Source organism: Tenrec ecaudatus, chromosome 9 (assembly GCF_050624435.1).
Source record: "Tenrec ecaudatus isolate mTenEca1 chromosome 9, mTenEca1.hap1, whole genome shotgun sequence".
NCBI lineage: Eukaryota > Metazoa > Chordata > Mammalia > Afrosoricida > Tenrecidae > Tenrec > Tenrec ecaudatus.
Window position 1 is genome coordinate 163,450,737 of NC_134538.1, and position 23,926 is coordinate 163,474,662.

The 23,926-nt window shown below is 48.1% G+C and overlaps 1 protein-coding gene across 1 annotated transcript in view; it reads left to right on the forward strand.

Annotated features, from left to right (window-relative positions):
* The first annotated feature begins 370 nt into the window (after positions 1-370).
* Positions 371-23,926, forward strand: part of ZNF282 (zinc finger protein 282) — a 28,966-nt gene continuing 5,410 nt past the window's right edge. Inside the window, exons 1-6 of the mRNA XM_075558776.1 lie at positions 371-591; positions 2,637-3,056; positions 10,216-10,342; positions 10,779-10,898; positions 20,135-20,254; positions 22,295-22,408. Of these exons, the coding sequence (XP_075414891.1) occupies positions 427-591; positions 2,637-3,056; positions 10,216-10,342; positions 10,779-10,898; positions 20,135-20,254; positions 22,295-22,408 (1,066 nt within the window). The 5' untranslated portion in view covers positions 371-426. The remainder of the gene's footprint in view (positions 592-2,636; positions 3,057-10,215; positions 10,343-10,778; positions 10,899-20,134; positions 20,255-22,294; positions 22,409-23,926) is intronic.

Genomic DNA, 23,926 nt, shown 5'->3' on the forward strand with positions numbered 1-23,926 from the left:
CAGTGTTTATGTAGGCTAAGGGCTAACTCTGGTGGGTGCTATTGCTGCAGTTGAAGCCCCGGTCACCCTATGGCAAGCCAACTTGGCGCACAGGGGACATTCAAGTATACCTGCAGGGTTGGGGTGGGGGAAGGAAGGGCCGCTCCCCGCCCTGCCACCGACTAGGCCTGAAGTTCAAGGCGATCTGCAGGGAAAGGCCTCCCGGGCCACCTTGGCCCTGTGGCTCCGGGTGGCGGGCCCTCCTTGGCCACCGGGGCGCTTCGGGGGCGGAAGGGGAGGCGGGGAGGCGGCGCGGCGGGGGCGGGGCGGGCGCCAAGGGCAGTTTGCTCCTTCGGGCTGTAGATGGAGCTGTCCGGCCCGGCGCGGGGACGGCGTCGGGGAGCCTCCTCCTTCTCGGCCGGCCGCGAGGGGAACCGCGCTCCCAGGATGCAGTTTGTGTCAACACGGCCGCAGCCGCAGCAGCTGGGCATCCAGGGCCTGGGGCTGGACGGCGGCGGCTGGAGCTGGGCGCAGGCGCTGCCCCCTGAGGAGGTGTGCCCGCCGGAGCCGGCGCTGCGCGCGGACATGGCCGAGGGGATGCCCCCCATGCAGGTGGGCCGCGGCCGCCTCCCGCCACTGGGCCGGGCCAGGGCGCGGGGTGGCTGGCCCGGGGCACCCGGGTGGTGGGGAGGGGGCGCGCGCGGGCCCGGACGGTGGGCCGCGGGGCTCCAAGGCGCTGGGGACGCGGGGCGCGCGCAGACTGGGGTGCGGCCGGGCGCTAGGCACTCGAGAACCTGGCCCGCGCGGACGTGGGCCCCAGGTCCAGGCGGGCCAACGCTGAGGGGCCCAGGGGTCTCGCCGGCAGTGCGCCCCCCGCGTGGAGCCATGGGTGGCCCTGCGCCCCACTCCAGTCCGGCCTGCGCCTACGGGGCGGCCACTCGGGGCGGTGACACCGGCCGGGCTCTCACAGGAACCAGGCCTGGCTCGTCGCGCTGAGCCTGCGGGAGAGGCTTGTGGCCGAGCTTCCGCGGGGCCCGAGTGCTGGTCCGCGCGTGTGCCCGGTGAAAGTGTGCACACAGGTTTGAGTGTGCCTGCGTTGCACGTGGAAGCGCGCAGATGTACACGCGCAAGCACCAGTGTCGGTGTGGGTGGGTGTGCACATGGTTGTGCGTGTGCACGGTGCCATCGGCGCCGCGTCGCAGAGTGGTGCTACCCCCGGGCACCAGCATCCCAGCGGGGCACTTGAGCCGCGCTGCACTTGAACATCCTGAGCCGCAGTGCGAACGCCAGGGCCGCCCCTCGGCCCAAACCAGCCACGTCGCAGGCTTGGGCTGAGACTAGGCCCTTGTGGACCGGCCCGGAACCGCCGCTTCAGCTTGGCGGCTTTGTGCATACGGCCTGTGCTCTCCTGCCTGGTGCACCCACAAAGCCCCCTCCCACCCTCCCCTGCTCTTCACGCCCTGGGCAGCGCCACGTGTGGGCCCGGAGGAGGCAGGTGCTGAGGAAGGTCGCAGAGCTTCCGGAAGTCTCTTTGCACAGCGCCCCCGCACATTGTGGCCACTCCCCCGTTAGGCTTCACACCTGTGAAAGCCAGGCTGGCCTCGGCCTCAGTGTCGCCTTCCCCAGGCCCAGCGAGGGGCTTGGATGGAGCCCGTCGGCCAGCGCTGGCTTGTGACAGACCTGTGTCTCCAGGGCCGTTTCTTCTCCGCACAGTCACCCCCGGAAAGCTGCAGGGTGCCCAGTACACTGTCACAGTGCGCCAAATGTGAGGGTGTGGATGTGCCCACACCACCCCAAGCAGGCTTCTGGACAGTTGAGTGTGCTGGTGCCTAGCTAATGCCACCCACGATCTTGGCCAGCACCGGCCTGCCCCAGCTGTGGGAAGTTCCAGCCACCCGGTGTGGCCCTGGAGCCACTCTTCAATGGGGTTGACACAGTCGGAGTTAACTTAATGCCCACCATGGGTAGCCCCCCCACCCTCCCAGGAAGCAGGTCAGCCTGGGAGCTCTGCTTTCTCAGCCCACTCAGGAGCTGGGGTACGCTGCACCCCATCCCCGTGAGGGACAGGCTTTGGTAAAGTATTTTTATTTGGGGAAATATTTTTTTTAGAATAGATGGCATTCTGCGTTATGTGGGGAACTAAGTTGCTCCCTGTCCTTCTCTGGGGTCTGGATCTCTTCTCTTCTGGCCCCCCTGAGATGGGCTCCAGGCAGCAGCGCAAGCAGCTCCGCAGCAGAGTGTGGGCACTGCAGAGGACCGCCACTCCCCTGGGCTCCAGGCTTTGGAAGCAGCTCAGTCCTGTCTAAACCTGCCGGGCGCAGCGAGCGGAACAGCCCTGATCCTATTGTCAGGCGTTTATCCTAAAGTCCGGCCCTTGAGGAAGGCAGCTGTTGTGCTCACAGAAAGTGCCCTGTGACATTCTGGGCAGGAATCTCAGGCATGGGTCCAGGCGCTGTTACTGTGGCCAAGCTGGCCCCCAGGCAGTGCTGGGAGGAGGGAGGTGGCCGCTCTGGCCGTAGCCAGGGGACAGGGAAACGTAGCCAGACACCACAGTGTGCCTTCTTTTTCTAAGCCCCGTTTGCTAAGTGGGGCCAATGTCACCCCTGCTCAACTGAGATGCAGACAGTGCCCCTTCCCCTGCCCCACTCTGCCCACAGGCTCAGGAGTGGGACATGGACACGAGGCGGCCGGTGCCTTTCCAGTTCCCACCCTTCCCAGACCGGGCCCCTGTCTTCCCTGACCGCATGATGCGAGAGCCCCAGCTGCCCACGGCTGAGATTTCCCTCTGGACCGTGGTGGCTGCCATCCAGGCTGTGGAGAGAAAGGTGGACGCCCAAGCCAGCCAGCTGCTGAATCTGGAGGGGCGCACAGGGACGGCCGAGAAGAAGCTGGCCGACTGCGAGAAGACGGCCGTGGAGTTCGGGAACCACATGGAGAGCAAGTGGGCCGTGCTGGGCACGCTGCTGCAGGAGTACGGGCTACTGCAGCGGCGACTGGAGAACATGGAGAACCTGCTGCGTAACAGGAACTTCTGGGTACTGCGGCTGCCCCCGGGCAGCAAGGGCGAGGTGCCCAAGGTATGTGTCCCCAAGGCAGGGTGGAGTGGGGCCAGCAGAGATCAGCACAACCCTGATCCCATTCAGCCCTTCTCTGCTGTATATGCTGTGGCCCCTAAGTGGTCACCCTTCTACCACCTGCTCCTGCCCTGTGTTATGATGTCCTGCAGCTCTTAGATATGATCCTGCACCATTTGTATTCTCACCAGTGGGGCCCTTAGCATAATATCTCAGCTCCCAGTGCATTTACTCCCCTACGACAACCAACACCTCCCTTCTTCCTTGGTCCATCACACCTCCTTACACTTAGCAGCCTCACTGTCCACTCTACCGGGCACCTCCACAAGCGGCTGTGACCTTTCCTACCTGTGACTGTGCTCAAGGCTCCACCCATCTGGGCTCTCCAGTACACCCCCCCCCCCCCACACACACACACCTCGCTCATCTTTTCCCCTGCTCCGGGAAGTTGTCCTGGCCCTCCCGCTCTGTGCCCTCAGTCCTTCCCTCTGGCTCCTGCCCCCGGGTGGGACAGAGTCCTAGTGTTGCCTGCCTCTGATATAAGACCTTCCTGCTTGACCACCTGGAAGCCTTTGCTTCTCTGTACAGCAACAGTCCTCGAGAGAATGGTCTCCAAATCTCCCCTCTCCTTTTGTCTTCACAGAAATTAAGATATATACAGTCGTAGAGAAACTAGCTTAAGGAACACATACGTCTGTCTGTCACTCATTTTGTTCCATCTAAAGCCTTGGTCGTTTGTTCCATCTAAAGCCTTAGCCCAACCCCTGGAAAAATCAAACACATCACCACGCAACAACAGAGCATCAATCTACTCAAAGATCCAGTCATGGCTCACACTTCCATTTCTTTCAAAAATGCTGGTTTTAATATTTTCTGGGTCTGGACTTATATCTGGGCCACACATTGCTGTGGGTAGATTTCTGACGTCTTTTGAAAGCGGTGGCAGAAACCTGTGCAGTGTACGCTTCAGCTCACAGCAGTCTCTGTGGCACTCTGTGGCCTGCACTGGACAGGGTAGTCTTTAGTTGAGCTCTCAAAAGATGAAGGGGTAAAGTGGTGGTTGGGAGTTACGCTGGTTTTTACATTACTGGTCGAGCAAGCTCTTGTCCTTGTACTTAACTAACTCCTCTAGAAAGAAGTGAATCAGTCCATCCCCACAGGTCTGCAGTTCAGCGTTCTTGTCTGTGAAATAGGCGTGATTTCATGGCGCTGAGGACATAGCTCCCTGATCAGTGGGTAACAGTGACAGTAGTACTGTCAGAATCCATCTAACTACGTGGGGGATAGGTAATAACCAAGGCCAGCTGAGGGCTGATTCCTATGAGGTGGGTCACACAACTCTTTTGCCAACCTCGACCAATTCTGACACTAGCTGCCAGCCCACAACACTCCCCTCTCTGTTGAGGCCCCGTCATGTGATGTAATGGTTGTACCGAACTCAACTCACAGATCAGCTTCCCTGTTACGTGGCTTATTGTAACTTGGGAACAAGAAGCACATAGGCAGAGCCTGGAAGGCTCCCCAAAGAATCGTGGCCCCTGGCTGCCACTCCCACTCCAGCCCCTGCTGTGCAGGAGCACTCTCACCGGCCAGCGCTCTCAGCTCCTCACGGTCCTACAAACGAGCGCTGCTCTCTGCCACACATGCCTCTATTCAAGCGCATCAGAACTCCCTCTCAGTCCTGTCAGGCCTCCCTGCCTTCAGCTTCTCCAGGGCGAGCTGACTGGCTCGTTGGCAGTTTAGCAGTTGTTTTTTTCAATTGATTTTAGTTTTTACATAAAAAGTTCAGTAAAACTTGAATAAAGTGATTGTAAGCAGTAAATCAATCTTATTAACATTGATTTATTAACAAGGCTGGCCAAAACCTCGAGGCAGCCTGCTTTGGAATATTTACGTGATAAGAAATTAAATCTTGCAGGAAAACATACACCATCCTTACACAGGCTTCCTCCCATCCTAGCATGCAGAAGCTAAGAGCTTCGTTTGGCTTTTGCCTGTGTAGCAGTTTTGTCCAGTTCTCTCAGCTGCCCGCTCTAGGCATCATGGCAGAGCCCTCAGGAGGCCCATCGCTGCCACCCCACCCCCTGCTCTTCTCTTTCTTGTTCTGGTGCCCCTTTGCTTCCTTCTTTCTCCTGCCCACAAACTTTGGTGAGGTACATATATATCCAACTGCTTGTTACCTTCAAGGCACGGCCTTCCCACCAGGGATACAAATGGACCCTTCCCTTTGCCACGGCCACTTTCACTTTGTTTGCACATTGTCTGTCCCCGAGGTGCCACTGAGTCAGTTCTAACTCATGGTGAGCCGTGTGCAACAGAACACTGCATTGCCTGATCACGTTCCAGCCTCATAATTGATGCTCCTTGAACCCATTCTTACTGCCTCGGTGTCAGTCCTTACCGAGGGTCTTCCTCTTGTTCACTGACCCTCCACTTTACAAAGCATGATGCTTTTGTCTCTCCTGACATGTCCAAATGTGACTCAAGTCCCACTATCTTGTACTTACTCTAAGACAGATCTGTGTGTTCTTCTGGAGGTCCACGATGTAGTGGATACTTTGCACCAACACCATCATTCAAATACACCGATTTTCTTTATTCTTCCTTCTGCAGTGACAACTTTCACAGTAGTCTGAGGTGCTGAGTCAGGTGCACCTTGTGCTGGTTAGGTGCTGTTGAGTGGTCTTGACGGATAAACCCTGTGTACAGCAGAATAAAGCAGTGCCCAGTTCTGAGCCGTCCTCAGAATTGTTAGGCTTTAGCCCAGCAGTTCTCAACCTGTGGGTTGAGACCCCTTTGGGGGTCGAACAACCCTTTCACAGGGATTGCCCAATTCCTAACAGTAGCAAAATTACAGTGATGAAGTAGCAACGGAAATAATGTTATGGTTGGGATGTCACCACAACATGAGGAATTGTATGAAAGGGTCACAGCTTCAGGAAGGTGGAGACCGCTGCTCTAGACCATTGTGACAGCCACTGTGTCAATCATCCATCTTATGAAGTTCTTCTTTTCCATGCACCTTCTGCTTTGCCAAGCAAGATGTCCTTTTCCAAGGATTGTCTTTACTGATAACATGTCTGTAAACCAGTTAAGTGTATGTGTGTGTACATATATATAGGAAAAGGACATATACATATATATATATCTGTGCAGCAGAATAACACACACATATGCCATAGAGAAAGGGAGATGTATAAAAAATTACTCACATAGTTATATAAGAGGGCAAGTCAAAGCCCAAGCAGGTACCAAGCCTGTGGTCAGATGTTAGGTTGAGATTTCTTCTGACATGAGTAGCTGCAGGGGCTTAATGAACCTAAGATGAACAGGATACCACACAGTGGTGGCTTCATGTGAATGAATCCAAGGTCAGCAGGTCAGATGGCAGACCACTGACAACTCCGGATTGGCAGGCAATATGACAGGCCATTGGCTCAATTCCCAAGAACCAGAGGTTGAGCCTGATAAGATCCAGATTTAACATAAGGCAAACAACCTTTTCTACAGCATCCACTTATATTGGAAGCAGGCCACATCCCTGAGGAAGAGTCCTTTCCATTGATTGAATGAAATGGACTGTGATCTGAGTAAGAGTGTGGCATTCCACTCTGTCTTACTCATCATGGAGACTTACAACTGATTGGCTGTGATTACATGATGTTCGGTCAGATCATGGTGATTACTAGGCAGTAATTGCCAAACCACAGAGAATCCTGACCCCACCAAGTTGATACAGAACCTATCACAGAGTCCAAAATATGTTAGCTGAAGTCACACCATTCTCCCTTCTTTTTTTCATTCTCACTTCTAAGGTGCAGTCTGGCTCTACTTCTCCCAAGACAGACTTGCTTGTTCTTCTGGCAGTCAGTCCTCCTTGCCAGCGCCATCGTTGCAATGCATCAGCCCTCCAGTGCACTGTGTTCATTCCTACACGTGAGGGGATGGAAACACCAGGACTTCACTCAAGTGCACCTTAGTCCTCAAAGTGATGACCTTGCTTTTCGATACAGATTTACCCTATGCAACATGTTTGATCACTTGACTGCCGCCTCCATGAGCATCCACTGTGAATCCAGGCAACATGAAATTCTTGCAACTTCACTCTTTTCTCCATGATGTTATTTGTGGGTTCCATTGTGAAGAGTTTTTGTTTTCATTACATTGAGTTGTAATCCACACTGAAGGGGACAGTCCTTCGTTTTCATCAGCAGGTGCTCTAAGTCATCCTCACTTGCAGCAAGCAAGGTTGTGTCATCAGCATATCACAGGTTCTTCATAAGCCTTTATTTAGTCTGGTGTCACATTTTTGTTGACATAGCCCAGCTTCTCAGATTATTTACTCAGCACGTTATCTATAGTTTGGTAGGATCCACACAGTCGAACGTCTTTGCATAGTCAATAAAACACAAGTAAACATCTTTCTGGGATTCTCCGCTTTCAGCCAAGATCCATCTGACATCAGCAGTGATATCCCTCGCGTTGAATCCTCTTGTGAATCTGGCTTGAATTTCTGGCAGCTCCCACTGATGTTTAAATTATCTTCAGTAAAATTACTTGCATGTGATAGTAATATTATTTGATCATTTTTTCACATTCTTTTTCACTTCTTTGGAATGGGCACAAATATGGATTCTTCCACTTGGCTGGCTAGGTAGCTGCCTGCCGAAGTTCTTGGCATACACCAGTGAGTCTTTTTAGTGCGCCGTTTGTTGGTATATTTCATTTGGTATTCCATTAATTCCTGGAGTTTTGTTTTGTCCATACTATCTTCCGAGTAGCTTGGATTTTTTCCCTCATTACTACTGGCTCTCAGTCATAGGCTTCCTCTTGAAATGGTTGACTGTCAGCTAGTTCTTTGGTGCGGTGACTCTGCATCCCTTCTGTCTTCTGTGGATGATTTCTACGGAGCTCAGTGTTTTGTCCATAGCACCCTTCAATATGACGGCCTTCAGCTTGAATTCTTTCTTTTGGTCTTTGAGCTTGAGACATGCTGAGCATGTTCTTCCTTCTGTTTTCCTCACCCTCGGCTTTGCACATCTCATTGTGATGTCTTCTCAAACTGCCTTTGAAAATTTCTATTCAAAAATTTTTTTTCTGTTCAAACTTTTATTTCATTATTTCTTCTTCCATGAGCTTTAGCTTCTCGATGTTCAAGTGCAGGTTTCAGGGTCTCTTCTGACATCCACTTTGGTTTTAAGGACCTTTTACTTTCTCCACATATGAAGTTCCTCAGTGGCCTTCCAAGTGACAGCGATGCTCTTTTACACTTCAAAGAGGTCTTGTGCTTATACGTGCCCTTGCAATGTGCCGTTTCATTCTTCACTGCTGCTTGCATGAGCGTCATGTAAACTGAAATCTTTGGCCATTTTAGTTTTTCTCTTTATCCTGATGTTGCTGATAGGTCCAATGTGACCATTTTTGGTTCTTTGTTCTTCGTGTTACAGTGCCGTCCCTGCTAGGCCATGTAATCCTTTGTTTAAGAACATTGGCCAATTCCTGTAACGTGCGAATGTGCATTAAACAGATCAATTAGAGGGCAGGGTGCAGCCCAAGGCCAGACAAAACATATCAGACCAGCAGTTGTTTATAGCTTTACCCATAAAATATCAGCCTGGACAGAAGTATGGATACCTCTGGGGTGAAAAACTAGGGAAAGGGTTACTCCTTAAGGCTTATGGGGGAAAACCTCTCAAGCTGATTTTTCTTTTTTTTTTTTCAAAGAACCAAGTCAATAGGCTCTATGTTTCTCTCTCTCTATATATATATATGGAGAAGTCCAGTTTATTTTCCTATATTTTTGTTGTGTGTGCTTTGGGTGTCATATCTAAGAAGGTGTTGCCTAAACCCAAATCACAAATATTTACTCAAGTCTTCTTCAAATATTTTTACCGTTTTAGTTCTTACATTATGTTTGGAGTTGGTGTGTGTGTGTGTGTGTGTGTGTACACTATGATTTACAGCTATCAGTTCATTCTCGTACATGTGAAGATCTAGTTGTTCCAGCAACGCTTGTTGAAAAGACTCGTCTTTCCCCGTTGAATCATTCTGGCACCCTCTGTCACGAAATTCAATCAACCAAAATATCAGGGTTCATATGTAGACTCTCAGTTCTATTCTGTTAAATCTATTTATTTATCCTCATGCCAGTACCGCTCAGCTTTGATCATTGTAGTTTTGAAGTAGATTTTGAAACCAAGAAGTGAGAGTTCCAATCTTACACTTCTTTCTCAAGATACTGATTACCGTATATACTCGTGTATAAGGCAAGTTTTTCAGCCCCCAAAATATGCTGAAAAACTGGGGTTTGGCTTATATGTGGGTCAGTGGTACCCCAGCGAGGTATAACATCTTGCGGGTGACTGCCGTTCCTCCGCTGTTCAAAGCCCCACTGACACGGCTCACTTCTCTGCTTCCTCCCCCGGGGGCTGCCAGTCATCTTATATTGGCTGATCTACAGGGCTCCCTGAGGAGGGGCAGCCTTCACCACTTCCCTGAATCCTCCCAATGGGATGAGGGCGATTTATCGCCTCCCAGTAATGGCCAGCTGTCTTGGAAGAAGGCCTGTCTTTCAGTATTCTTCACCAGCACCACAATTCAAATGCATCAATTCTTCATCAGTCTTTCTTATTCCAGATGAGGCAATTGAAAATACCATGGTTTGGGTCAAGTGTACTTTAGTCCTCAAAGTAACATCCTTGCTTGTCAACACTATAGAGGTCTTGTGCAGCAGATTGACCCATTGTAACGTGTGTGTTGATCTCCTGACTGCTGCTTCCATGAACACTGATTGTGGATCCAGCAAGACGAAATCCTTGGCAATTTCAGTCTTCTCTTCGTTTACCACGACGTTACCTCCTGTCCAATTGTGAGGAATTTGGTCTTCTTGTCATTGGGTTGTCATACACACTTCAGCTCTAGATGCCCAGTCATGAATGTGAGCTGACAAGCCAGGCTGTTTGGTGAAATGCTGCCTGCACCTACGGGCGACTGCAGTGGCCATGAGGGTTGTTGGGGGTATGGTAGGGGTGGGGTGGGAGAGGCAGGAGACAGCTTCCACTGAAATGGATGAACCAGGCCAACCTCTGCAGGGGCAGAGCCCAAGTGCAGGGTGGGGGTGTGGCGTGAAGGAGCCTGAGGCAAGGGACACCTGATGCCCCAGGTGCCTGTGACCTTCGTGGACATCGCTGTCTACTTCTCGGAGGACGAGTGGAAGGGCCTGGATGGATGGCAGAAGGAACTATACAACAACCTGGTCAAGGAGAACTACAGAACCCTGATGTCCCTGGGTAAGGATGCCCTCTCTGAGGCCGGGATACTTATCAGCCAGTGCTCACCCCACTGGGGCGAATAGCTTCATCCTTATTACCAAAGGAGCTTCAAGAGTATTAGTTTGCAGGCCAGGAAGACGGGTTTTACAATGAACAGCCTAGTAACGCAGCTGTTAACAGAGCACTCAGTAACTACTTTCAGCCAGGTCCCTCGGGTCCCTCCCGCCTTGGGTGTCTCCACAGCCATGGTCTGCTTATGGTTTCCAGACACAGCCCTGTCTACCAGAGCGATCTGGGGGTCTCTGTTGACTGACTGACTCTCCTAAGTGTGACCACCTGAGGGCCCTGGGGAGCTGGGAGGTCTCAGAGGGGGAGCTGGGCCATCACTCTCCATCTGGACTCTTTGGTAACCCCCTCCTCCCCGAACACTTTCTTCTCCCTCGACTTGTTTCAGATGCAGAGAACCCAACAGCCAAGCCAGATGCGCCGCCCCAGGTGGAGCCAAGGGAAGAGCCGTGCGTGTGGGAGCAGCGTAACCCCGAAGAGAGAGACATCCCAATGGGCCCGGACTCAGGTGATGGTGGCCAGGATGGCCCTGGTTGAGGGAGGGCAGGAGAGGAAAGGCCAGCTACCATTGCCCTCTCGAACCACTCTTGGGGGCTAGTCTTCTGGGAAGAGATTTTAGGGCCTGGGGCCCCATGGTGGCCCTTTGAGTTGGGTTGAAGCACAGGTAAGCTGGGTGGAGTAGGTCCCAGGCTTCCTGGGTGGACCTACAGTGAGAGACCCCAGACTCAGGTGGCAGCCTAAGGTGCGCAGGCTCAGGCTCAGGAAGGTGATAGGAAGTCTGTGATGGGAGTTTGTCTCAGCCCGGCCCTCTGGTGTGGCGGTGATGCACTGTACCTCCAATGCCTTCCTTCAGACACGCGCAGTCATGCTGTGGACCCACCTGTACTGAGCCTTTGTTCACGAAGGAGTCCAGACCTTGAAGAAACCCAGTTCTCTGAGAACATTACCCTGGGCTCTGCTTTAACTCCCCAAGGAGTCTTGAAGTCCTTTCAGCTCTTGGGCCAACATCCCCTGAGCTATCTTGGTCTTGGTGAAGTGCTGGGCTTTCTTTCTCGGTGCCCTCTGCCGATGATGCAGTCCTGGGGAGGAGCCTTCCCCCCTACCAGCCTTCAGACTTAATTGAGATGGAATGCACATACTGTGACCACCTTTGTAAGGGGACAGTTGAGTGACTCACCACTGCAGCCACCTCGTTTCAGAACACTTCCATGGTCACTACAACTACAGTTGCTGTGTCCGTGACGGTTGTCCCCATCCCTTCCTCTGGTCGACAACCGCTCCTTCCGTCTGCGCCAGGCTCTGTGCGTCGGGTGTTAGGCCTGGATTACCCAGTAGCTGCTGCTGCTTCTTTTCCCTTTTATTGGCACAAAATTCGATTCAATCGTTCAGTCGTGTTATGAAGAACTGTATAATCATCACCACAATCAATTTCCAGAACACTTTTTCTTTCTCTCTTGACTAAATCACCTTTAAAATGAGCTGTGTATTCACATTTTCTAGTGTTCCCTCCCCCTCCCACCTTCACTGTTTATTACATCTCCCCGTACCCACCCTATATCCCCTACAAACTCTTGCATCGGTTATTTTTTCTGTGCATCCACCCCTTCTGTGCTTATAAACTGTTAAGCCCAACAGAAACAAAGAACAAAGATGAATTGAAGTGGTAAGGATAAAACAAAAGTAACATAAAGAAAAATGCTACAATGAGCAGGAAAGAAAAGACCTCCATCAATATTTAAGAAGCCAGGAACAAGCAAGAGGTCTTTGCACCTAGAAGAACTTCAGGTTGGGTCTAGAAGGAGGTCCACTGGCCCACTATCACATTTTATCCAGCCTAGTCAGGATTACAATGATCTACGAGTGTAAGGTTGTTCAGACCTTTGCCTGTGGCCAGAGGGGGTCTGCGGAGAGCTTAACCTGACTAGACACTCTGTAGTTGCGTTTTGGGCTCCCACTGCCCTCCACAGCCTTCCACAAATTGGGTGTTCACAATTTAAGCTCTCATACTTACCTTCGTCATATTTGAACTTTGTTATGGTCATCTTTGGATCGCACAAGCTGCTTGCTTCTTCCATGTGGACTTAGATGACTCCTCCACTTATGGCTGATTGTTTGAATATAGCCTTTAAGACCCCAGACACTATTCCGATTAATAGCATCGCCTGCTCTCTTCACCACACTTTGCTGTAGCTCCCTTATCTTCAGTGATCATTTCAGGAAGGGAAGTGTCGAGCGGGCCGTTCTCAGAACTAACTTTTCTTGTATTGGGACTAGGGTTAAGTAGGTGCCCAGAATCCATTTGACTGCCCATGGAATATGCACGACTGAGGTTTGCTTTGGTGGTTGACTCATGACACACTCAAAACCCCACATGACCCCACTGCATTAGCACCAGCAGCAAACCAACCAGCAAATCAACCAAAGAGGAAAAAAAACAATAAACAACAATAAAATGCAGGAAAACAAAAACCCATATAAACAGAGGTACAACATTGTCAGTCACCCCTGGGGTATAAGGTGATTGCATTGATGACTTCAGTTTTCCAAAGGACAGAGCACTGGACAGTATTGGCGTGAGGAATCTATGCGTGCGCAGACCCACCTCGGGCGCGTGGCCCAGGATTGTTTCCCTGCGCAGTTGGATCTCCTGTTCTATTGAGCTCTGCTTCTGCTGAGTATGAGGCTTGGTGCCAGAGGAAAACTTCCTGGGTCAGTTCTTCCTTGAGCAGTTCCTTAACCAACAGATCACAACCTGTCATGTCACTGTGAGGGCGGTCTCAAGGTGATTCTGGGTCTGTTTCCACTGAACATCTCTAAGCCGAGGGTTACCCCCAAGGTCCAGTGACTGCCACTTCCACAGTCCTGGGGTGGTCCCTCTCTGCTTCTTCTCCCAAATACCTGTCTTCAGTCCTGGGGTGTAGGCAACTTTGGGACAGGGCTCAATTCATTCAGCCAGACCTCTATGTTAAGTCCTTCTGGTGCAGGCCCTGCATAATGCCATGCTGCCTGTATGGTCAGCGTCCAAGGTCATCATGCTGTCTAGTCCATGGCATGCTTCACCGAGGCTTGTACTCATAGAGTCGACCCAGGAACATAAACTCTGGTCCGTTGGCCCCCCCAGGTTCCCTACAGTCATTGTTTAGCACCTCTTCCCGATATGAGATGTTACTTTTTCTCCCTATCACCCACCATACTCACCAACAAAACTCGGTGTCTCCTTCAAAATGTACAAGTTCCCCTCCCCTGCTCTTAGCTTGGTTTTCCAGCAAGGATTTCCTTTCAGTGCTATGGTGGGGCCACCCTGATTTGCCCCAGCTTTGTCTCAGTGTTGTATAGCCTCAAGTGGATGGTCATCTCCCATTTCCCCTTCTTGAGGGCGTCACTCCACAGACAATGTGAGGTCTCCTCCAAGTTGGCTCTTGTGGAGTGCGCAAAAGGGAGGTGCTGTGTGGTTTATGGCCGGTAAGTAGCCTTTTGTTCAGGCATTGGTCCCAAGATTTGTTGGTGTTTCTTCTCATACGAGTGGACTCACACAATACTTGTCTTTTTGTAATTAAATTCCTAACACAGCATCATGGTTTCCAGGTCCTTCCATGTCATGCGGTGCTGCATGCTTTCATCCGTGTTTTAGGGATGCACAGTACTCCATTGTTGATGCACTATAGTTTCTTTATTCATTTTTCCGTTGGACGTTTAGGCTGCTTCCAGTTTCTTGCTCTTGTGACCTGTGCTGCTATGAACGTGGGAGTGTACCTCCACTCGTGCTGTAGCTCTTATTCCTTCAGGGTAAATGCCTAATAGTGGTGTTGCTGGAGCAGATGGGATTTCAACTCCCAATTGCTTTAAGTATCACTGTATCGTTTTCCACAGTGGCTGTGTGTATTTACAAATCCACCAACAGTGTATGCCAGTTCTGATCTGTCCACATCCTCGCCAGCATTTGTTTTCTGGTGGTTTTTTTTGACTAGCATTGTGGGTATGAAGTGGTATCTCATTGTGGTTTTAATTTGCATCTCCCTGATGGCTAGTGATCGTAGCTTTTTCATGTGTTTGTTAGCCATTTGTACTTCAAGTCTGTTCCTGTCTTTTTTCCATTTCTTGTAATTTTCTTATTGATCTTTTGTAGAGTTTTATATATTTTGGCAATTATCCTTTTGGCCAATGTGTCATTGGTAAAAAAATAAAAATAAAAATTCCCAATCTGTGGGCTCTCGTAGCACTCTCTGGGTGAAGTCTTTGAGATGCATAAGTGATGTATCGTCGGCATGTCCCAGTGGTCTGTTTTGTCGTCTGCGTGGTGGCTACTCTATTATACTTGGTAGTCTATGTAGGCTCTGCAACAGGGCCCTTCAGTTTGCTCCAGCCTTCTTGATGATGTTGAGAGCTTTGGGGTCTAGCTTCAGGGCTTGAATCCATTCTGAGTTCTTTTTTTGCGTGGGGAAAGGTATGGGTCTTGTTTCATTTTTCTGCAGATGGCAATCCAATGTGGCCAGTGCCATTTGTCGAAGGGGCTGTCCTTGTCCCATTGGATATTTCTAGGTCCCTTGTGAAAGATCAGTTGTCTATAGGCTGATGCATTCATGTCTGGGTTTTCTGTTTTGATCCATTGATCTATGTACCTCTCATTGTATCAGTACCAGGCTGTTTTGACTACTGTGGCTGTGTAGTAGGTTTTCAGGTCAGGCAGTGCCAGGCCTCCTACTTGGTTCTTTTTAAGAAGTTCTTTGCTTATCCTGGGTCTTTTACCTATCCATATGAAATTAGTAGTTTTTTTCATTTCTGTAGAGAATTTATTTGGGATTTGAATTGGTATTGCATTGTATCTGTAGATTGTTTTAGGTAGTATTGTCATTTTCATAATATCTAGTCTGCATATCCGTGAGCATGGGATACTTACATTTATGTAGGTCCTTTTTAGTTTCTTGTAGTAGTATTTTGTGGTTTTCTCTGTATAGTTCTTTTGTTTCTCTCATTTATTCCTAAGTATTTCATGTTTGGGGTGGTTATTGTGAATGGTATTGATTTCTGAGTGTCTTTTTTGTGGCTCTCTTTGCTGGCATACATTTAATCTGTTTTCTGGTTATTAACTTTGTATCTTGTTAAGCTTGCTGAATTCCTCTATTGCTTCCAGCAGGTTTTTTGTGCAGACTAATGGGCTTTATGTAGGATCATATTATCTGCAATTGGTGGCTTTTCTTCGTTGCCTATTTGTATTCCCTAGATTTTTTTCTTGTTTTCTGATGGCTCTAGTTAAAACTTCCAGCATGATATTGATTAAGAGTAGTAAGAGGGGACATCCTTGCTTGGTCCATGTTTCCAGTGGGAATGTTTCTAGTTTTTTTTCCCCATTGAGCATGATGGTAGCTGTATAGTCTCATATATGGCTATTATCATGTTGAGGAACTTTCCTCCTATCCCTATTTTGTTGAGTATTTTGAACATAAATGGATATTGAATATTGTTTGAAGCCTTTTCTGCATCTATTGATATGATCATGTAGTTTTGATTTCTTGCCTTTTTTTGTGAATTACATTGATCGTTTTTTTTTTTTTAATGTTGAACCATCCCTACATACCTGGAATAAATCCCACACGGTCATGGGTGAATTATATTTTTGATCTGCTGCTGTATTCTATTGGCCAGGATTTTGTTGAGGGTTTTAGCATCTATGTTCATGAGGGATATTTGGTCTATTATTTTCAATCTTTGTGGGGTCTTTTCTTGGTTTGGGTGTCAGTGTTACAATGGCTTCATAGAATGAGTTTGGGTGCATATTATGTTTATTATAGTTATCATGGCTTCCTGAGCTATTGTTCCCTTGATCATTATGTAGTGCTTATTCTTATCTCTTATTACATTGTTTGCCTTGAAGTTATCTTCCCAGATTAATTTTGTCTAGCCTGATTTTTAGTTTGCTCATGTCTTTGTAAGGTGTCTTATCCTGTCTGCTACTCCCTGTCTCTTTACTGGTGCATTTAGTCCATTAATAGTGAGATTATTGATAAATATTTGTAACTGTCATTTTGTTTTATATGTGTGTGTTCTATGTTTGCATGAGTATTGAATTTAGTTTCTTTGTTCATCCTTTGCTATTTGTTTACTTTGGGTGTTGATCTGTGTGTGTTGGTTTTTGTGAAGAATTGCCTTGTATGTTGGTTTCGGGCTGTGTGTTGGGTTTTTTAGTCATAGTTCTCAATCGAGTATTTTTTTGTAATTGTAGTCTTGTTTTTGTGAATTCTTTTAGTTTCTCCTTGTCTTAGAAAACTTTTGAATTGTACGAGCCCCCAATAAAATGATTTTTCATTAAAAAAAATAATGATATGCCAAAAAATTTGAATTCAATAAGCTTGATCCTTAAAAAAAATACAAGTTACTGAAACATATATAATAAAAATGATAAGGTTTAAAAAAAAAGAAAACTTTTGTTTCTCCATCATATTTGAGTGATAATTTTGCTGGCTACAGGATTCTAGGTTGACAGTTTTTTTCCCTCCAGTATGCTGTGTACATCACTCCATTGCCTTCTTCTTTTTTAAAAATCATTTTCTTGGGGGCTCATACAACTCTTATCACAATCCATACATATATCAATTGTATAAAGCACATTTGTACATTCCTTACCCTTATCATTCTCAAAACATTTGCTCTCCATGCAAGCCCCTGGCATCAGTTCCTTATTTTATCACACCCCCATTGCCTTCTTGCCTGCGTGGTTTCTGCTGAGAAATCTGAGGTTATGCGACCCTTTGATGTAAATGATCTTTTTTCCTTTGGCTGCTCTTATAATTTTTTCCTTGTCATTGATATTCAACATCTTGACTACAATATGCTGGGAGTATTCCTTTGGAATCTCTCCTGACTAGGATTCTTTCAGCTTCCTGAATAATTATCTCTTCATCCTTTAGACTTTGAGGAAAGTTTTCTTACAGGAGCTCTTGGACTCTTCAGTGTGTAGATTAAAAAAAATTTTTTTTGTTGCTTTTTCTTCTTCTGGGAAGCCTGTAATTAACAAGTTGTTTCTCTTGATTGTGTCTCACATTGTTCTCAAGCTTTTCTGTCTCTCTTGCATTCTTTGTTCATCTTCTTTTAGGCTGGAGTCCACATATTTGTCTTATAGCTCGCTAATTTGTCCATCTCTTCGATTCTGTTTCTGTTATTTTATAGCATCATGCTATTCCTCTATCCTCCCTGGCGGTAATCCCCAGTGTGGCTTGGGTAAATGTTAACTGTCAGAAGAAGTTTATCATACCTGGAATGTCTACTAGAGAGATTAAAATGAGTAATTTCTTAAGAGTTATAGGCCTACAATATAAAACAATAAATTTTATGCAAAACAATGTACCACTCTGGGTACAAAATTACTGACATAATTAGACCACCAGGGAGGTTAAAGTATTGCTTAATTCTGCTGCTGTGGTGTTTGATTTCTGTGTTTCTGTGTGGAGTTTTTCTTCTAAAGCATGTAGTGAGGTTACTAGCTTTTCTAATATTTCACTTTTTCTTTCAGACTCTTTCTTCAGATGTTTCATGAGTGTGATCATCATTCTTTTAAATTCTTTTTTCTGGCAAATCCATAGCCTGTTCCATTTCAGGCATTCTGTGTCTCTTGTCTTTTTGTGTGCAGTAGTATCTTCTGTTGTTCCCTTGACATCTTGGAGTATCTATTAGGGGTGTTAGGGAAGTGGTGTTATGTCAGAGTGGTTAACTCTGTTAGGTGGTGCAGTAGAGGGTGGTGGACAGTTTGTATTAAGCATCTGGTGTGTGTGGGGGGGAGTGTTCGATTATGTGTGAGGGGCATGACCAGAGAGTGGGAGAGGAAATGTTAGCTGTGGGAGAAGGGAAGGAGCAATAGGCAAAAGAAGAGGAGCAAAAAAAGGGGATGATCAAGTAGTGTTGTTTGGTAGGCTAAAAGAAGGAAAGTTCGATTAAAAAAATGCCTTTTTTCAATGATGGGGGAAGGCGTACTATTATTTGATAGAAAAATTATTCTTAAAATGTAAGAATAGTGTCAGCTATTGGTTTTATGAGGATGAGAAGGAAAGAAAAGGTTGGACATGAAGAAATGAGAAACAAAAAGATAGGGCATGAAATAAACTTTAGATATTTAGAGAGGGGGCAATTAAAGGAAGGGCTAGAGGCAAAAGTTTTCAAAATAATACTGGAGTAAGCTGCAAGACAGCTGTTAACGGATGTCTGTTTGCACTTCAAACTGTGCCCTGGAGCTTTGTCTCTGTTGTGAGTGCTAACTTCTGGATTGATGGTGTCTTTAGGGACTAGAAAATAAACAAATGAAATTGAGAGTAAAACAGCAAAGTAGTATATTTTTATTTATATCTATTTCTCCCCTGTTCTTATGTACTACAAATGAGGAAGTCTCAATTGAGTATGAATTATAAGAATAGATCTCAACTTTTTTTTAAAAATGAGGAGGGAATAGGAGTGGTGGAACACAGAGCAACAAGAGAACCAGCAAGAATAGCTGTGTCCCACTCTGTGTCCCTGGAGGGAGCCAGGACTACTATGTGTAGCAGAGGTTTTTTAAGCAGTTGGGGCCAGTGTCTGGTAGTATGACATGATCTGGTAGGGTATGTTGTGATCCGGTAGGGTGTTGGAGTAGTGTTGAGATTATGGCTCAGGGGATTATTTTGGTGTGTGGTATGGCTGTGGGTCTTCTATCCTTATGGTTTAAGTTAATTGTCTTGAGAGAATAGGACTCGGGTTAATCAGGTCGGAGGGAGTGGGATTTGCTCTTTCCGATGGTGACCCACTTGGGGTGGGGTAATGGGGTCTCTACTTCCCACCTAGCTAGGTGGCAGAACAAAGCAATACCCTACTCAGAGGGCTTGTGGCTTATGTGCTTAGCTTTACAGATTGGGCTGGAGCCCCCTGACTTGTGTCTATTTACTATTTACACCCGTTCTTTCAGATGATGGGGTGTCCAAATAGGGGTGGAGGTATGGGGGAGAGGAGAAAAGCCTATTTAAAGGGCAGTTTGCTGTTGCCATTTCTATGTGTATTGTTATGTTAATTATCTGCCAATGGATCAGGTATGCTGGGTACCGCCGCCCAGGTAAGTTTAAAAAGATGATTTCTTAAAAATGCCTTTGAATATCTGTGTTTTTAAAGCATTTTGGGTTCTTTTGCGTGTCTTTAAAAAAAGTCTTTATATATTTACATATGCCCACATCTATATTTATACCTATGTTTAATTTTTACTTTCTTGTTACGTTTTTTCTTTCCTCCTGCCCCACTATCATGTTTACCCATCATTTGACTCTCAGTAATTCCTCTCAGATACATTTCAGTTGATCAAACAAGACCAGGAAGGAGGCAGGGGGAGGTGAGTGGTGAGCCAATGACAACAGGGACAGGGGAACAGCAAGGGTTCTAAAACTGACTGGGAGGAGGGTGGAGCGTTCCTTTTGTGTGTCTTGAGATGGGGGCTATACCAAGCTATCCCTCAGGAAAGGGGTATTAGTTTTGCCGAGTGGAGTGGTATTCCCTGGGTTTGTGTTTACTGCTTATGCCTGCTCCAGGTGCCTCTTAGATATACCCCCATAGGGCTTGGTAGGCTGGGTCAGCCCTAGGACCTCTGATCTCTCCCCTGACCAAACCAGACACTTCAGTCCTGGCCGCTGCTGTGACTGCTCAGTGACTGGCATTTATTCAGCCTCAACCCCAAAGACTTCCTGGTGAAGATCATTCAGAAAAAAGGGGCTGAGTGGTGTGACTCTTGGTCCCCAGGAGCAGAGCCCCTGCTGCCCACACAGGATGCATCCTCTCAGGTGAAGCGTGAAGAAGCCCTGGGTGTCCGGGGCCACCGAGGTGTGGAGGAGAGGGAGCTCCCCACGGAGCCCATCACCGGTGAGTGAGGCCACTCGTGCCTTCCTGGGTACCCAGGCTAGGGGTGTCAATGGACGGCGTGGATGGAGACCAGAATCTTCCACGGGACAGGTAGAAAGAGACTTGGCTTGTGCTGGCTCCTCTCAGTATCACCTGCGTTTAACTATTTAAATGTTTAAAACACCTGCTCTCAAGGTGTGACAATCCGAGGGTCGTGGAAGCAGGGGCGTGGGAGAGAGCTGTCATGGAAGCAGGGATGTGGGAGAGAGCTGTGCAGACTTTCCACAGCAGCCCGGAGCTGGGAACTTCCCAAGTGTCCACTGACAGATGAATAGAGAGCAAAATGTGGCCCATCTAGTCCGTGGGTTCCCAAACTTACTTACCCTGAATAGACAACGCAGCAGCGCCTCCTGGCAATGAACAACGTTGTGCTAGAGGCCATCATCCAGGATGAAGTACAGGTATGTTAGGCTGGAACAGGGGCCCACAAGGACTTCACATGGAAGAGCCAATCCTATCCCTCACAACCATTTAAAAGTTATTTGAGAGCCATAAATGATTTTTATAAATGAATGAAGTCACCATTATCTGAATAACATTTTAATTTTCCTTTTCAATTTTACTTCAGAGCTACATGTACATACTGAAAGAGCTGCATATGACTTTCAAGTTGCAGTTTGCTGATCCCCTGATCTAGACCATAGCTTCCCAAATTTATTTGGCCTACTACCCTTTGGGGAGGGGGAAAGAGACAGTGGGCCCCTGGCAATTGAGAAGTTTGTACCACCATTCAAGATAAAGTGTAGGTGTGTTCCACTGGACTGTGTAGGGAAACACTTGTATGTGTTGTACATAGCAAGAGGTTAATATCAGGAAATGGCTGACACCGTTGTGGAAATAGGTAAGTCCAGTCTGGTTCAAGCCAGGCTTCTCATGAATCATGGGAACTGATGAAAACGAAGCAGGATGGCAAAGCAGAGACAGCAGGGTGCACACGTGGGTGGATGCAGAGGTGGATGTGAAGTTGGCTAAACAGATCCACCATCAGTAACCTGCTGATAGCAACAGGAGATCAGGGAACCAGATGCAAGATTTAACTCTACCAGAAGGCAAGGAGCCAAAAAAAAAAAAAAAAAAGGATTTGAGTCAGCTTGATCTCTTATACCAAAAGGCTTAGTCATCACGCTGCCCTTTCCCAGGAATGTCTAGTAGACACAATCCCTAACCATCTCAGTAGGTGTCTGCTTTTTTTTAAAAAAAATCATTTTATTGGGGGCTCATACAACTCTTATCACAATCCATACATACATCAACTGTGTAAAGCACACTTGTACATTCGTTGGCCTCATCATTCTCAAAATATTTGCTTTCCACTTGGGCTCCTGGAATCAGCTCCTCAGTGTTCTCCCTCCCTCCCTGCTCCCCCCTCCCTCATAATTATTATTTTGTATTTTACACTGCCCGCCATCTCCCTTCACCCACTTTTCTGTTGTCCATCCCCCAGGCAGGAGGTTATATGTAGATCCCTGTAATCGGTTCCCCCTTTCTACCCCACCTTCTCTCTACCCTTCTGGTATCACCACTCTCAGGGATCTGCTTTTGCAACCCACTGGATCATTCCAGCAGCTCAGGGGGTGGTATTGCCTGCTCTGGGTAACAGTGGTCTGTAGTGTGTAACCTACAACCACAGCCTCCTGCCTCTGACTTTACTGGCATGGTAACCTCTGCACCACCCAGCAACTCCATTTGCAGCAAAAGCACTATTAACTAGAACCAAGGTGCCCCAAACTCTTATTTAGGACAAATTAACTTTGCCTCACTTGTAGGAGTTGCTCCAGTGGTGTAGTGGGGTATGCATTGGGCTGGTAACCCTAAGGCCAGCAGTTCAAAACCACAAGCTGGAAACAGGTCTATCCAGCTCTATTGATCCAGAATCAGCTGGATGGCAGTGAGTGAGTGATTTTTTAGGGGAAAGAACTAATTGCATGAAATTGGAGATTTATTTAAAACACCAGTTCAAGTCACTATCCCTGAGGCCGCTGCTGCACTATCTCCGTGCAGACTCCCCGATCTCCGCCCAGGAACTGCTGTCAAGGATCAAGCAGGAAGAACACCAGTGTGTGTGGGACCAGCAGGATTTGGTGGAGAGAGATATCCCGACGGACCCCAACTCGGGTGAGAGAACCAGCCCAAGTTGATTCCACTGCTGGAAACCCACCTGGTCAAATTGTTGGGGATCAAAGGCCAAGAGGGGCTCGCGTGCGGCAGGGCCCTCAGCTGGAGAAGCAGACTTTGCAATGTGTTGACTAGTGAAATGGAGAGGGCCTTTCAAAGGGATCGTTAGATGTGCTTGGGGGAGGGGTGCAAGCCCCCCACCACTAATCAGGGGTTCGATAGTCACAATTGGATGGTTGAGATATATAAATATATTAAAGTCATCAAGAGCATGAGAGAGAGAAATAGTGGAGTCAGACACATTTCATGGTAGCAATGCTCAACTCAGCCCCGCTTGGTGGTCCATGTGGAGAGAGGGGGAGGGGAAGGAGAAAAGGGAGTGGGAGTGAGGACAGGAGAGGAGAGAGGCCTTTATTGTGAACCCAGGCCTATCTATGCTTGGCGGGGAGTGCAAGCCCACTAATTACAGGTAAAGACATACATCACAGGAAGGGGTTGCACTATGGGTTATACAGCAATGAGAGGGGGACAATCTAGGGATACACACGCAACAGGAAGAGGAGAGATTAGGGGTATACATGTGACCAGATGGGCGGAGTCTAGATTCAGGATGACAGCTTAACTTTGGATGTCACTGAGCTGGTTTGATCTGTTCTCTGGATCTCCAGAGGAACCATTATCAGTAGGGTGTAGGCCCCACCTACAGGAACCAAGCTAATGGTCACAGCCTCAGGGAGAAGTAGTCCATTGTCCCCAGCAGCAGGGAGCAGGCCCACCCTGTGGTGGGGTGAGACAGCAGTCTGGCAGCTGATTGCCTCAAGGGAAGTAACTTTTACCATTAGCTGCAAGCTGTGTCCTAAGTCTAACATATTTGGGGGAGAGGACTTCGGAGAAATCTTTCTGTTTCCCACAGTTAGATTATTTACTGTGTCAGGGTCACAATTACTGATTACTCCAGCACAGAGTTGTGGATAAGAACATCAACTCACGAAGCTTCTGGAAGTTGTGTATGTCTGTGTCAGAGAAAGGAACATGGGCTGGAATTTCTCCTGAGTGAATACTAGGTAAATGGGGAGGGTCCAGGGTGTCGGGGTGCTAACCGAGCGGAATAGGAACCCACCCCCAGAGCCTGTGTGTGCACAGGTGAGGACAGCGTGTGGCAGGATGAAGTCTGGATTCCTTGTAAGTCATCAACTTTGTGACAGACCTTTCAATGAGGAAGCCGAGGGGACCTCGGGCTAGTGGCTTCCCGGGCAGACATGGGCTTCCTGGCGAACAGCTGGGTATCTTCCTGGCAGCCATTGCCTCTGCCCAGGCTCCTTTCTAAACACCAAGCCTTCCCAGTCCAGGCTCCTCTGACCTTTCTCAGCTCAGACCTTTTGCGGGTCAGGGTTGGGGACTGAGTTCTAACCCCAGTTCTACTACACCCTCTCGGCCTGGCTGAAATGGCTGAAGCAAGGCCCCATGATCCCAGATCCCACAACTGGTTCCACTCTGCCCACTGAACATGATGGCCTT